Genomic DNA, 14,991 nt, shown 5'->3' on the forward strand with positions numbered 1-14,991 from the left:
AAAACTGCATTAGCAGCATATTGCATTTCATTTTAATAATTGACCCGCCTGTGAACGTACACAAGTGTGGGAGCACTGCGTGCATTAAACTTTAATGTCGGTCAATTGCAGAATCGGTGGACCTATATCAAATATTTATACTTTAATGCTCTCTGTTAAATAATCACGTCCCTAAAGCTTTCCAGAGGAGAGATAATCAATGACCCAGATGGTTTAATTTTCATTTAATTGTTTTGAAGTGGGTGTTTTTGTCTGTTGAAATTATAAGTAGGTCTAGTTGAAATGAATTGGACATTAGCTTAACATCGCAGCATACCGAAATGTCACAGATAATGTATTATATTTTATCTAAGAGACAAATTGCCCAAATATCTTTGATTTACCTGAAATGTTATGGAATAGGCCTACATGCACAAAGCCATTTATCATTAATGAAAGTAATTAATACAATCATAATGGTATAGCCTAATCAATGGAGGAATAAGGCTATTAAAACGTAGCATATCTCCCAACGGATATTTTTACTTTTTAAGTTTCAGATTATTATTAGGCTCCTTTGTTTATGTATAGCCTATATTAAATGTATGAAGTGTGCAGATACTTGGCATTGCAGACAATTGCTACGCCTAATTAAAAACGCATTATAATGGTGCCATTGCCACCACGAAACCCCCATGAATAATGCATCGGGCTATATAAATACGACACTGAATATCGAATATTTGGATAAAGATATAGGCCTAATAAATCTGGATAAAGATACGTAAACGTATGCAGGCGTTGCACACGGGATCGGTATGCAGGATCTATTTGATCTCAGTTATAACCAAGGGCTATAACCCTCTGTGAAGGACAGTATGCTTTTTCGAACCACAACTAATCACATTAATGCGACAGGCGCACATTTTCACCCATCACCCATTATAGGCTACTATTATTTATTCTAAAACAAATATCCTAGCCAAGGTTTATATCTTAATTGATTGTATAGTTGAATTAAGATGAATTTTCTGCTTAAGATATTGTGCAGATGAATTCAGTTGTTTTCCTCCACATATTTTCTCCCACGATTGCATGTTCCCTAACCATTGGTGGACCGACAAATATTGTTTTGCAAAAATTAAGTTTTAGTGCTGACTTGGAAGTTGTTCTGGGGATGTTTCGATCAAGATCATTTCCTCAACTCTGACATAGATTTGACTCTACTCAGTGGTGCTGTGTTCCTATAAAGAGATAGACCTAACTTGTCATTCTACATTTACATCATGCCTATAGCTCCAATTACAGTCTTTATGATAGATGAATTGACAAAGTGCTAAAGGAGAAGAATTAAAGCAATTAAATCGAGCATTAATTAGTGTACTTTGCAGAGTTGGCCACATTAGTTAGCCATTCTTTATTGTAATCTTATTCGATATTTTGGGGAAATCTAACGTTCTTTAAACAGGCCTGTAAACAATAATTCATTTTTCACATGATGACTCTGTATGAAGTGTGCCACGAGTCCATATAAGAGCAGCGTCCCAGCGCGCGGGTTTCCCTGACTGAGCTATGGCCTCGCGGTGTCTTTCGCTAATTGAGTCTCGAGACCTAAAATTGGGGTTTAATCTCGCGCTGCCTATTTGGCACTTTGATTGATGTCCTCGCGCTGCAGCCGGCTTGGAAAGGGGAAGACGAAGAAGAGGGGGGAAAACAGACAATCGCGTATAATCTCACTCTCTCTCTCTTTCTCTTTCTCCTTCTCTCTCACACACACACACACACACACACACACACACACACACACACACACACACACACACACACACACACACGAACGCACTCTCTCTCTCCCTCGCACACAGAGATACACTCTCACACACACACACACACACACACACACACACACACACACACACACACACACACACACACATGCACCAACAACTATTAGATAAGGACTGCATGGAGCGAGGAGAGCAGAAGACCTGTTAAAAGGCTCCAGGATAAGGCGGCGCGCGGCGTGGAGCTTCTCAGTAGTACCTCGCGGGGGGCTCGCGGAGGCCATGCAGGATCACATAGGAGCGCATTTCCAGGAGCCCATCAGCTTCGGGATCGACCAGATCCTCAACAACGCGGACCAGAGCTGCATGCTGGGCGCCAGGATGCCCGAGCCGGACTACGGCCTCGGCTGCGTCGTCAGCACCGCCTACAACACCATGACCGGCAACTTCACCGGCAACAACTCGGGATATAACGGCAATAACGCGTGTGGCGTGGCCTCGCTGAGCGGCACCTATAACATGAACATGCATGGGAATAACTTTAACGCGGCCGGGGTCATCCGTGTCCCCGCGCACCGGCCGCTGAACGGCGGCCACCCGTCCATCCCAGGCGGCATGTCCTGCACGATGCAAGGCGCCATGAGCAACATGACGGGACTAACGTTCCCGTGGATGGAGAGCAACAGAAGATACACCAAAGACAGATTCACAGGTACACACTATCGAAGACGTTTGGATCTGTTTGTGTGATTATGAGAAATATAGGCTACACTATGTGACAGATAATTGCGTTGCTTGCAAACATTGTTGTCTTTGTTTACGAGTGCATGCAATCTTTGTTTTTTCCCCCTCTGATGCACTTAAAAAATAATCGATATTTATGATTCGATCATTTGGTTTGATCAGTGAGAATATTTAAATGTTGTAGCCTACATTGCTTAATTTTATAAATACAAATGTATTATAGTTTAGATCATTAGGAATAGGCTACCACTTATTAATTAAGTCATATTAATTTAAGATATATGGCCCACATAGACCTATTGGTGTAAAGTTTGATAAATTACGACAATATTGCCCTATAAACTATTGTGAAAATAAACGCATGCATTGCACCATCGTGTCATTCCATAGTTTGACTCAAAATGCATTCTTATTTTAATGTTACTAGCCTTTAGGACAAATAGGCCAGCATCACCAAATGTTGATAATTGTGATATTGCATGTATAAAATAATATGTAAAATACGTTTTAGATCCACCTACAATATGTTTCACTCGCTTTTGAGAGGACATGTGCCCCTAACATCAATATATCAGAATCAGATTGGGATTTGACATTTGATAATTAATTGCTGTAATGTGTCAGGCTGTAGGGTATACTGTTTTGGGCCATAAAGGCTACAGCTTCATATTCCCTGCGAGATATCCCCTCCCGAAGCTTCCCTCTCTCCCTGTTGCTGACACTTGCTCTGTTGCTTTTCTTTCGCTGATTTGTTGTTGTTGCTTGCATGCTTTTCGCCCCTCTGTCTCCCTCCCTCCCCATGCAGTGGCGCTCTCACCCCTCACTGTTACACGTCGTGTGGGTCATCCGTACCAGAACCGGACCCCACCTAAAAAGAAAAAGCCCCGTACGTCGTTCACGCGCCTGCAGATCTGCGAGCTGGAGAAGCGCTTCCACCGGCAGAAGTACCTGGCCTCCGCGGAGCGCGCCGCCCTGGCCAAGGCCCTCAAGATGACGGACGCGCAAGTCAAAACATGGTTCCAGAACAGGAGGACAAAATGGAGGTGAGATTACAGATTGTCAGTTTAGAATGATAAGGTTCTATCTCCGTTTAGAATGATAAGGTTCTATCTCCGTTTAGGGCAGTTCAGAGATATTGAGCGTCAACGTTTTGACATTCCATTATGTTTGGTGAGATGGAACCTTTGTATTTTATGAATTACTAACTCAAAAATGTCAATATTTAAAAAATAACACACACAGGCATTAATAAACACCTAATGGATCAGATTATGTAAAAAACTCAATTCTGACAAAAATGGAGATAGAACCTTATAATTCTAACATCACGAGATTATTGTCTGCAGCCAACAATCTTAAGGTAGAAGGCATCCTCTCCTCTCCTCTCCAGCACAGAATGTGGTGTCGTGTTGATCTTTATCTCTGTTCATACTTTGGATAGGCTGGATATTTGGCACTGCAAATGCATGCAGGCCTAACGGTGTAAAGGCATTTAAATACAGGTTGATAGTTTATAAGTTTATAACCTTATTTTCCTGTCTTCATATTTAAACGCATAGGCCTGTATAACAACATTTAAAAACAAATGTCTTGATTTTTTTTCTCAAGTAAAACTGTAATCTAATTCCACTTAACGCATTGAAAATGTCTACCTATCTACTACAATTTGTTTATTTTCTATGTGTCTAACAAAACAGATCTGTACATATTTAGACTGAATTAGAACAGTAGGCTATTGAAATAAGAATATAACCATAGCATGTGGGTTAAGGTTTCCCTTTTTAAAGAATTGTATGATGTTTTGACAAATTAATTAGGGAAAATATATTGCACAAAATGTATGAGGAAATAATCTGAAACAATACTAATGCATTTATAAAGACATCATATTGCTCACCTTAATTTCGCCAAAGTCATTGCATCTAATTATCACATCGAATTGTTAACACAGCTAAATTAGCTGCATCGTCCTATTGGTTCTACTGCCTTCGACAACTTGTCCCACATACAATAGCTCTAATATTTAGTGCATTTCGTGTATTATTATTTGGCTAGGGGGAAATAGAATATTCTATAGACTACTTTAAGATTGATCATATAACCAAATGGAATTTGTGTGGTAATGAATTTGTATACAGTGAGGGTTAGTTATTTTTCTCAATAGGCCAATTTACCTATTTTTCATGTTTCGGTTTGTATAGGCTACTTGTGTTTCAAAGGGACAGGCATAGAAGTTTATTTTTTAAATGTTTTTAAACGCGGAGGATGTGTTCCTGACGCCCCGGTGTCTCTCCGGTGTAACAGGCGGCAGACAGCGGAGGAGAGAGAGGCAGAGAGACAGCAGGCCAACCGGATCCTCATGCAACTCCAACAAGAGGCGTTTCAGAAGACGATCAACCAGCCGGTCAACCCTGACCCCCTCTGCCTGCACAACAGCTCCCTGTTCGCCCTGCAGAACCTCCAGCCCTGGAGTGAGAACACTGCCAAGATGAGCAGCGTGTCCGCTTGTGAATAGGATTTTTTTTTGATTTTTCATGTTTTTTCAGTTTTTTCTAAAGGCTATTTGAAGGCATTAAAGGAACGGTTACTTTTACATTTCGTGAGAACTTGAACATCGTGACTCACGACGAGGACAGACTGGGATGACGGGTTCGTTTGACTTCAACTAAACTCTAAAATATGTCTAAAAGCATCACTGACCATCAGGACAAACTGTACATGTGTATCCCCAAATAATGTGGCTGTCTCTCACAGTCTTATTGCTGTAGTGGGCCTATAGGCCTTATAGCGACTTGATTTATATTGTTGTTTGATCTCACATCATTTTCACTGTAAGGGAACAGGATGGACTCAAAAAAAAGAAGCACTTCTTATAGCACTTTTGAAGTTTAAAACGTCATATTATATTATCAATCGATATGATTCATTTAGGAACAAATGTATAGCTATATTTCGCAATAGGATCGAATGGTGGTTTTTGATGATGTCTGAATAAGCCTATCTGATGAAATATGATTATTACGACTATTTGTATCAATATACATGTTTATGAAGAGGGACCTTACGGCTGTAATAGCCTCACCTCCTCCGTGCAGAACGGCTTTGTCAGACCACATAATATATCCTCATTAACAAGGGCCCTTTTAGCAATTTGATCTTTTACCACATCATAGGTAGCCTACTGAGCACTTAAATATGTTTGGATAATGCTTAATTTCTAGTCTGGTGAGATCTTTGTTTAGAAATTACAGGTAGGCCAAAATGGTAATGATATAGTAATTAGCCTACTCAACAATATTTTTATTTTTTATTTCTTAAATTAAAATAAACAACCCTTCCCCAGGTCATAGCTGCAAAAGAGAACATATTCTCAGTCAATTTAACTGTTGAATTAAGGATATATTAAACATAAACAACAACAAAAAATAACAGCTGAAATAACACTGCTGAAATATATTTTTCAATCATATTTAGGTTACAGCCATTCTTTGTTCAAATGTCTAAACCCTTCTTGTCCTCACATTCAAAGACAGTGATCCATGTTCTGCATTATAGACCAGCTAGAGTTTATGGGCGTATTAAATATTTTGTACGAATGTATTAACACAACAGTGTTGTACTTTGTGTATTTGTAATTTTTTTCACTGATCTTGGAGTGTATGGAATGGGTTAAAATGGTGGGACTATGCTGATCGGAACACTTTCACTTAAGAACAGGCACCATCCCCACACTGTATATCTGTTCAATATTAGTGAGTACCAGACCACTTTAATGGACGTCCTCTGTAAGTGACTGACACTTGTGGTTGTATGATAAATGAGAGTCTACATTATGGAGAATGTAGTGTGTCTGTATGTGTGGTTGTGTAGCTAAAGCTGATTGTATGCTATTGCAGGCTGTGTGTGTGTGTGCAGGCTGTGTGTGTGTGAAGGCTGTGTGTGTGTGTGTGTGTGTGTGTGTGTGTGTATGCAGGCTGTGTGTGTGTGTGTGTGTGTGTGCAGGCTGTGTGTGCAGGCTGTGTGTGTGTGTGTGTGTGTGTGTGTGTGTGTGTGTGTGTGTGTGCAGGCTGTGTGTGTGTGTGTGTGTGTGTGCGCGGCTGCGCGCGCGTGTGTGGTGCTGATTACACACAGCTGTAGGACAGTGTGTGTGTGAGTTAGTCCAGGGTTTCTCTCCCCATGGTCAAAAAGGAATGTAGGGTAGAATTTCATCATCCACTCTGAAATATCAGCACTGCGTCACTTAAGTGGCTTTTCCCAAAACTCCAGAAATTCCTAAGCCAAGCAAGTGCTTTTTTTCAGTTTCTCAAACCCCTTCAGGGAGAAAGGTGGGTAAAGATGGCTAATCAGGAGCGACGTAATCAACCCTAACCTGAGTAACAGACGGCCTGTTCCACCTGAGGGACGGCACATCCACTACTCCTTCTTTTATTTCTCGACATATTCTGTGAATTGTCTTCATTCTTTATTCATTGTTTTATTCACAGACTTGGCTTATTTAATCAATTGAATGTTTATTTCAAGTCCATGCTACAGTACAGTACATGCTACAGATGTCTGCTTATTGCATTTCCACCAAGCAAAGAGTCTGACTAACCCCAAGTGAGCACATACATTAACTACTTGTTCCTCCTCCACAACAATAACTAGTTTCACAACACACGTCTCAGAAAGAAAGTATAGAAAGTATACACTCTTGATCTTATGACCTGTTATAGCACTTGAAGTTATAGCACATTTTGTGTGTGTGTGTGTGTGTGTGTGTGTGTGTGTGTGTGTGTGTGTGTGTGTGTGTGAGTGTGTGTGTGTGTGTGTGTGTGCATCAGAATATGGAAAATGTCAAAACTTTTGTTTTGAGGGATTTTGTATACAATGGCTACAATATAATAAACCTGTGATGTTTCATTTCCCAATGCATTCATCACTCCACCAACTCCCAATGGGCATGAAACATGATCTAGAACTCTACTACCATTGGTTACCCTAATGTTTTGACCTCTTATTTGACCTGCAATGAGGATCTTTTGAGGATCTTTGAGGATCCCAATGTAACCTAAATATTTCTCAATTGCAAACTCAAGTGTAAATGCAGGAAGTGTAAATGCTCTACTCTCTCTCCCTGCATTGACACTCACCACCAGATAATAAAGCAACACACTCTGATTAAGGTTGCAGCAGAATTAGCATCAAATAAACCAATGTGCATTGTGCCCTTTCATGAACATTGCTGCAATTAATTTGAAATTAACTGTTTTACATTAATAAGACTATAGAACACTCAAATTAGCTAGAATATAATTATATTTAGGAAGCTGCATTGAGGGTTTGGCAAAACAACTAGATATGAATCACTTATGCATACAAAGCCATAAAACTGTGTGTTTGTCACTGGGGAATTTTAAACGTATGAATTGATTAAATATTTGTTTTTTGTTTTTTTTCATTTCAAGCTGCATGTAAAATAAATGTATAGTTTATTGCAGACTTTATCCTTCAATCTTTGTTTTCATCATACTCGTGGGTGAACAGCTTATGGAAATGTGTATGTTTTAAATTTGTATTAAAAGATTCATGATTTTGTATTTGATACATATTTGGCTCTTCTGATTCGCTTTTCTATGTCAAATCTATCAGACACATTATAGTGTCCTTTGTGGGCTACCAAAGATGGCTTCCCCTCACCTCTTCTCTTCTCTTTGATTAGGCCCAGTGATAGATATAAACACTGGATAGGTTAACAGCAGGCCACTACTTCCACACATCACATCTTAGACTTAGTGGTAGGCTATGGAAAGCAGCCAAGGATCAAGAAGGGCACTTTAGACTTTTGAAATGCCCTCCAAGTGAAGCAGTGTAACTGTACATCTGCTATGTCTTGTGGAGAAAATCTTTTTATTTACAACCTGAACAGTACACTAAGTTTGACGTATGTAAAATACACACGTTTTATACATAGCAGACACAATATCCTTTTATTGTCACACAACCAAGGTTGGTGGAAGTTGTTTTCAGAACAGCATGGTGGGGAGTTATACATTCATTGGCATAATAGTAATGAAGAGACACACATACAACTAGCCAAGGAGGAGCAGGACCTCTGCAGTCTGCCTCTGGTCAAAACACCCTCCATGATGGGCGTCTCTGCTGCACACATGGGAATGCTGCGCACACATCAAACCAGTGGACCTGATGTTGGTTTGGTTGACAGAAAACGGTTGTTGAAATGTGTGCTTTATCTGATCACAAAACATGTGCGTTGTTTGAATCCAATACAAACACACAATTATTGGATAAATGCCCTATTTGGTATGATATTATTTAATTATCATTTTAATTAACCTCATGCATTGACTGCATTGAAGCTCAACCCTGCATGGACACCTATCGCTTTGAACAGATTCGCAACTGATGCTCTGGCTCTTCCTAGTGGCCGTAGGTGGCTATTGCACCATATTCAGTCGCGAAATGATGACGCTCAAAACGTCATTGATGCTTGCCAAAACATGAGAACATTGTGTAAGTGTCATTGTTAGACTGTAAGTTGTTCTTTGCAAAAACGAGCTGGTGAAACGACGTATTTATTTTCATAAGAAACCAGCATGTCTTATTTACGCTTTGGTGCTTCTATAACCAAATGTCTTGCCAAAAAGGGGTTACTCATGGAATCTACTTTGACAGGTGAGTAGAGAGAGAGGTGCTCCTGGTACTGTCAGTTATTGCTCGCCTCATTGATGATGAACTTGTCTAGCTATGGACTTAACACACCGTTTGGAATAACAGGGTATATACAGGAATCTTGAGGTTAATTTCAATACCTTTCTAAGACTTTTTAAAGACCTTGTCAATATTTTTCCAGACCTCACCGCCACTTGGAGCTGTAACCGTTTACATCAGTGACACCTTTAACTTAACAGGTTTAGTTTGCAATGACCACTATCATACAACACCATTTCCGGTTCATCTTTGTTTTTTTAATAAAACTAATAAATTCACGAACTTTTACTAAACGTTTTTAGGACTCAAACTCTTTGGACAGAGTCTAATTCAGAAAAATACCAACAAAATTCAAGACCTCATAAAATCGTGATAAGACTTTTTAATACTTATTAAGCGTCTTGATTTTCCCAAAATTGATTTATCAACTTTTAATACTTTTCAAGACACCGCGGATACCCTGAATAAAATACTGCTTTCACTTACTGTAATGGTAGGCAGGTTCCATAGAGCATGGGCTTCGAGGTCTAAAGGGATTGAGCGCTTTGCACTTCGATCACATGTTCCCAGAGATATTACAGTGAGAGTGTATTCACAGAGATATTACAGTGAGAGTGTATTCTGTACACGTGCTGCTCTTTACAAACAGACATTGACGTTTATGTTCTGAGGCTAAACCATGCCATGTTGCATTAAGCTATCATTCAACGTAGGCTACATCATGACAACAATTGAATGAGTTTGTAGTATCATCATTTCGACAATCAAAAAAACCTAGAGATAACAGTGCCTGGGCGCAGTGACCAGGGCTATCCCAGGCCTATCTAGAGAACCCCAGTGATCAGGGCTATCATAGGCCTATCTAGAGACCATATTATCCAAACAAGGCATCGATCAGCAGGATTGTAGACATGGACGTTTGTGTAAATGTGTGCAGCAGCAGTGTCCTATCATACGAATGCTGGGTTAAAAGAGAAGCACAAAGTGACCTCTTTGTTTGTATCTTGCATAGCTCATGCATTAGTTATACACACCACAACCCATAATGAACAAGGTCAATGTATGGTTCACACCACATACACTCTACGTGAATTAAGAATTGGATAGGTTTAAGCATTTATAGTCTACACTATGCTACCAGATAGGATGGAATACTAGCCAGATTGGTTATACCTTTCCAGTTCATTTCAGATCTATATGCATACCTTTGGTAGGGGTTAGGAATTGTTTCTGCACTGTTTCTGCAGATTGAAGGAAAATGTCTAACGCGTAATTTTCATTTAGAGGTTTATATATGTGCCTGAGAAGCATCAAACTTTAGCTAACATTAACTTGAGAAATACTGTGACTGATGTAGCCCAATTATAGGAATACTTATTCGCAGTGTTGATGTGTCTATACCTCATATCATTTGTATTTAGATCCAGCTAAAACACCTCAATCCAAAATTAATGAAAGAAACGTGTTTCCTGTATTCTATGGCTATTGTTTCCATTAATTTGGGATTGAAACCTATCACTAGTAGCCTACATGTACACATGTAATGCACATTAGGCTATCTGATTTTTTTCCAATAACTTTGTTTGATTTCAAATCTAAACTATAGGACAGTTGAACTGCTGCTAAAATAACAAAATGTGTACTATTAAAATTAAAATGCTTACTATTTCTAATATTTATGGAGGGCACTGTAGAATGCAGGCAGGTGATGACTTCATGATGACCGCTAACTATTTTGATAATGACATCCCTAGACCATGAAAAAGTTGACCTGGCCATAGGAAGTCTTTTTTTATTCAGGCAACTTCAAATTTCAAAACAGCACTGACTGCACCATCAGTTTGTAATCTGATATTTGTTGTTTTGTAAAAGGATGCTTGCGGACAGCCAGTGGAGCGGCGAAGGACAATGAACCACTACGGAAGGCCAAAACCCCCCAGGGCCGCTTCGACATGAACGAAGAGAAGAGCAATAAGGATGTCCTTGAAAGTAGGCACATCTTTAGTGTAATTTACTGTAATATATGCCCACTTTCTTCTTAATGCATCAACCGGGTCTCCTTGCCCCCTATAAAAAGGCTCAAGCAGCACATTGCTTCAGTCTCATTTATGGGGCAAAGGGACTTTGCCAGTACATACTGCAGATGTTCTCCAAATACATGCTTACACATACTAACTAGCTCAGACATCCCTGGCATATGGAGAATGCTATAATAATGAAGCAGACGTTATGTTGGTAAACCTTTGTTGGCAAATGCTTGCCCCATAGCTATAATACCTGTCAGCTGCCTTGTTTCCAGTTAGCCTCGTAGCATATTCAATAGGATAAGAGAGGTGAAGCAAAGCGGCCATCAGGTAGGCTATCATTAGCTTGTTGTTCTACCACCTGGTATGGCATGTCAAGATCAGTCATTACCTCATTACATTTCAAACAGGCTAATAATTCCTCATTGATCTTTCCAGAGTTCCCTGAGGATGTGAACCCAGATACCAAAGAGAAGGGGGGGCCCAGGGGACCTGAACCCACACGCTACGGGGACTGGGAGAGGAAGGGCCGCTGTATCGACTTCTAGTTTATTGTCTATATGTCTGGTGTATAGTATGTACAGTATATATATAGTATATGATAACAGCAGTGTGGACATATGCCATATTCAATACAAAAAACGATGTTATTAGTTCGATATTTAGAGTTATCAAAAGTCGAAAGAGACAGGAAATTCGATTGAGAACCATAACTCTAAATCTGACCTATGCAACGACAGGGCACTCAATTTTGTCCAGAGCACTCAATTTTGACTCCTGCTACAATATCTTTGTTAGGCTGCTGTTGAGACAACACAGGCTACACTCTGCATGTTCTTTGCTGCTCTCAGACAGCCGAATACTTACTCTTCAGAGAGGTAATAGACATTAGTGGACTGTTTTCAGAAGAACAGCCTATCTAGGTTGGCCTTTGGTTGTTTGCTACAGAGACGATCCTGCACACTCCACACACACTTCTATTTTTTGGTTAGATTCCAACTTTACATTGAAATATGCTTTAGATTATTTATTCATTAGTTTATTGTCAGGGGATTGTTGCACAATATCCTGTTTAACCTGAATGTAATTAGTATCTTCAGTAAAAATAAATAAATATGTTGTTACTTGATGTTTTGGAAATGTTTTTGTTTTTTTTACGAAATGTGAAATGAATCAGGCAAAGTGAGTAATGGTGTTTTGGTGTGCGTTCTACATGTGTCGATGAGGTGTGTATGTTATCACACTTAGGACACTTGAGATCTAATTCTGTATATTATCACTTTTATTCCTGAAACTAGACACCCTAAATTATGTATTAAACATGTTTTATCTGTATTGAATCCCTATTAATCTAACACGTGCTGACCTACTGAGATGTATCAGCCTGTTCTCCACCACAGATCTTTTTAAGGGATTATTTTTGTATTGCATTACATGTGTATTTTATCACTATAAAACAGATTTTAATATGTAAGCATGAATTGATTGTTGATGATCGGGTGTGTGTCCAGGCTTTAGACTAGAGATTCACATACTGTAGAACTGAGGTTAGGGGTGATACAACTTTCTAAACTCAAAATAGTTAGTAAAAAAAAAACTAAAATGTTAAACCTAAAAGATATGTAAATGAGCCCCATTGGTATTGTAATAGAACATGGATCCACCCAAGTAGGGTGGAAGACCCATGTCAGAAGATGAACTAACACACCACACGCTGATTTAGAAAAACAACAATCTTTATTAAGCGCAATACTTTAAAATGCATAGGGGGGAATTGCCATAATTCATGTAATGTCAAGCAGGAATGTTTACATGTCTGCAAAACCTTCAGACAAATGAACAAGAAGCATATCACTCTCACTTTCTCTCTCAAACCTGGTACACACCTTGAGCATAAACTATTGATGGGCCACCAGTGTATTATGCATAATGAATGCATGTATGTATTGTTGTCACAGTTCCATCTGGACACTAGGGGGTGACATTGACCAAATCTCTAACTCAGGCACAACAGGTGCATCCTATTTATTGATTATTGTGATTATGACCGTCCTATTTAAGTTCCAGTGTGGTAGCTCCTCCCTGCGCCTGGGTCCTACCCCCACCCACTTTACAGCAAGCAAAGACCAGAACAAGGACCCAGGGGAGATCAACCAGCTCTGGGGCCTCTTGTCCCACTGAGTAGTACAGCTGGAGCTGCAGAAAGAGCAGATCTCCCAAACGGCGGAGGCCCTTGGCCACACCGTCCAGCAACGCCACATTCCCAGCCTCAGCATCCACAGTGTCCGTGGAGATCTCCCAGTGAACTAACCCAGAGCACCCCAAGCCCCAGAGCAAAGCTCTAGCTACAAACCAGCTACAGGAGCAAACGGCAGCAGTACTGAGTCAACGGAAAGTCCCCCACAGGCCCTCTTGGAGGCCTTGTTCCATCGCTATTCTGCGTTCATGACATGTTGGAATTAGGAAGCTCTGAAACTTCACCATTATGATGTCCTATATAAGTTTCCCAATTGGAGAGTTTCAGAATCAACCAATAGCTCAACACAAATAACTTAGGTTAATCTTAACTCAGAGGTTCCGACTTGTCATGGCTGCACCACAATCATCTACCTCTGTTGACATGATGAGAGAACACAATATTAGCAACTCCCCCTGTTGGATTAGTAGACTGGTGGCAGACAGGCTTGTCAAATGGGACTGGAATGGAAGATGAAAGTGATACAATACACGGTCAACCTGACTTCATGTAATGAGGGAGAGAGGGATGGTGTGATACAAAAAAAAATTGTTTTTGTTTTTTTGAGTAGACTGGTACTAGAGATGAGTTGAAATAAACAAAAAATACTTAGTCACAGTAATCTTTCATCAGGGTAATTAATTAGGATATTAGAAGAACTACAAACCCTTAAACCCCCCCCCCCAAAATAATACATAGAGAGGATTACATGTTTATTTGTAGATAATAGTTACGTATAATATGTTGCTTTATCCATATTTGCTATGTTTAAATGCTAAAACAAATTTAACGTGAGTGCCTTTATTTTGAAGAAATCCGAATGTACATCCACCCGAGGTGGGCGGAGTTCCCCTGTTGGAGTTCGAGGAACTCGTTTCCTCTCGTCGATGTTGCATCTTTGTTACAAGAAAAACAACTAATGTTTAGTTGATACTGCGATCTCCTCAAATACACGCGCCCGCTAAAGGAGGTATGTAATTGTTTGGGTAAATCTTCCCGTAGATAAGGTCTAAGGTATGCCAAGAGCTTTGCTTAAACTGGGCTAAAATAAAATGTCAGAGATGTCTGGATTGTATGCAAGAGCCGTAGGCAGCACAACAATGGCAAGTGATGGCTTAGTTTCAACTAGGGCTGGGCAAACGATCAAAATTTCTTTTTCGATAGTCGCAAGAATTAACGATCAATTATCGAGTAATTGATAAGCTTTTTTTTCATAAAAATAAATAAATAATAATAATAGGGAAGAAATAACAAGCATATTTTCCTTGGGGAAAAAACTTTATTTGTGTTGCTATTGCACACATTCATTCATTCATTCACATTCAAACTACTACAGTCAGATAACAATCCTCTTAAACAAGGCAGTGAGTAGCCTAAATTGTTTAACTTAAAAACACATTTTACGTTATAAATACAAATATAGAAAATAAGTAACACACCATAGGTCAATTATCGATCGTCGATCATTGATGCCCACCCCTAGTTTCAACTCTAGTTGTGCATAAAGCCCTGT

General features: G+C 39.6%; 2 protein-coding genes across 2 annotated transcripts; both read left to right on the forward strand.

The window, feature by feature from the left end:
* Positions 1 to 2,045: 2,045 nt before the first annotated feature.
* Positions 2,046 to 5,022, forward strand: tlx1 (T cell leukemia homeobox 1; the record flags this gene model as incomplete). The annotated part of the gene is made up of 3 exons (XM_080530912.1): positions 2,046 to 2,475; positions 3,313 to 3,550; positions 4,812 to 5,022. 3 exons carry the CDS (start codon positions 2,046 to 2,048, stop codon positions 5,020 to 5,022), a joined length of 879 nt encoding a protein of 292 aa, XP_080387038.1.
* Positions 5,023 to 9,047: 4,025 nt separating this feature from the next.
* sdhaf4 (succinate dehydrogenase complex assembly factor 4) lies at positions 9,048 to 12,273 on the forward strand. Its single transcript, XM_080549930.1, has 3 exons — positions 9,048 to 9,182; positions 11,091 to 11,207; positions 11,681 to 12,273. The coding sequence occupies exons 1-3, from the start codon at positions 9,104 to 9,106 to the stop codon at positions 11,788 to 11,790; spliced, it is 306 nt and encodes a 101-aa protein (XP_080406056.1). The 5' UTR covers positions 9,048 to 9,103; the 3' UTR covers positions 11,791 to 12,273.
* Positions 12,274 to 14,991: the final 2,718 nt, after the last annotated feature.

Source organism: Nansenia antarctica (assembly GCF_963989245.1).
Source record: "Nansenia antarctica genome assembly, chromosome: 1".
NCBI classification, from domain to species: Eukaryota; Metazoa; Chordata; class Actinopteri; order Argentiniformes; family Microstomatidae; genus Nansenia; species Nansenia antarctica.

Bases quoted from the DNA above. Each gene is read 5' to 3' on its own strand.
- sdhaf4 (XM_080549930.1), top strand. From the start codon at position 9,104: ATGTCTTATTTACGCTTTGGTGCTTCTATAACCAAATGTCTTGCCAAA. The intron at 9,183-11,090 runs GTGAGTAGAGAG...GTTTTGTAAAAG, and splicing joins CATGGAATCTACTTTGACAG to GATGCTTGCGGACAGCCAGT. The intron at 11,208-11,680 runs GTAGGCACATCT...TGATCTTTCCAG, and splicing joins CAATAAGGATGTCCTTGAAA to AGTTCCCTGAGGATGTGAAC.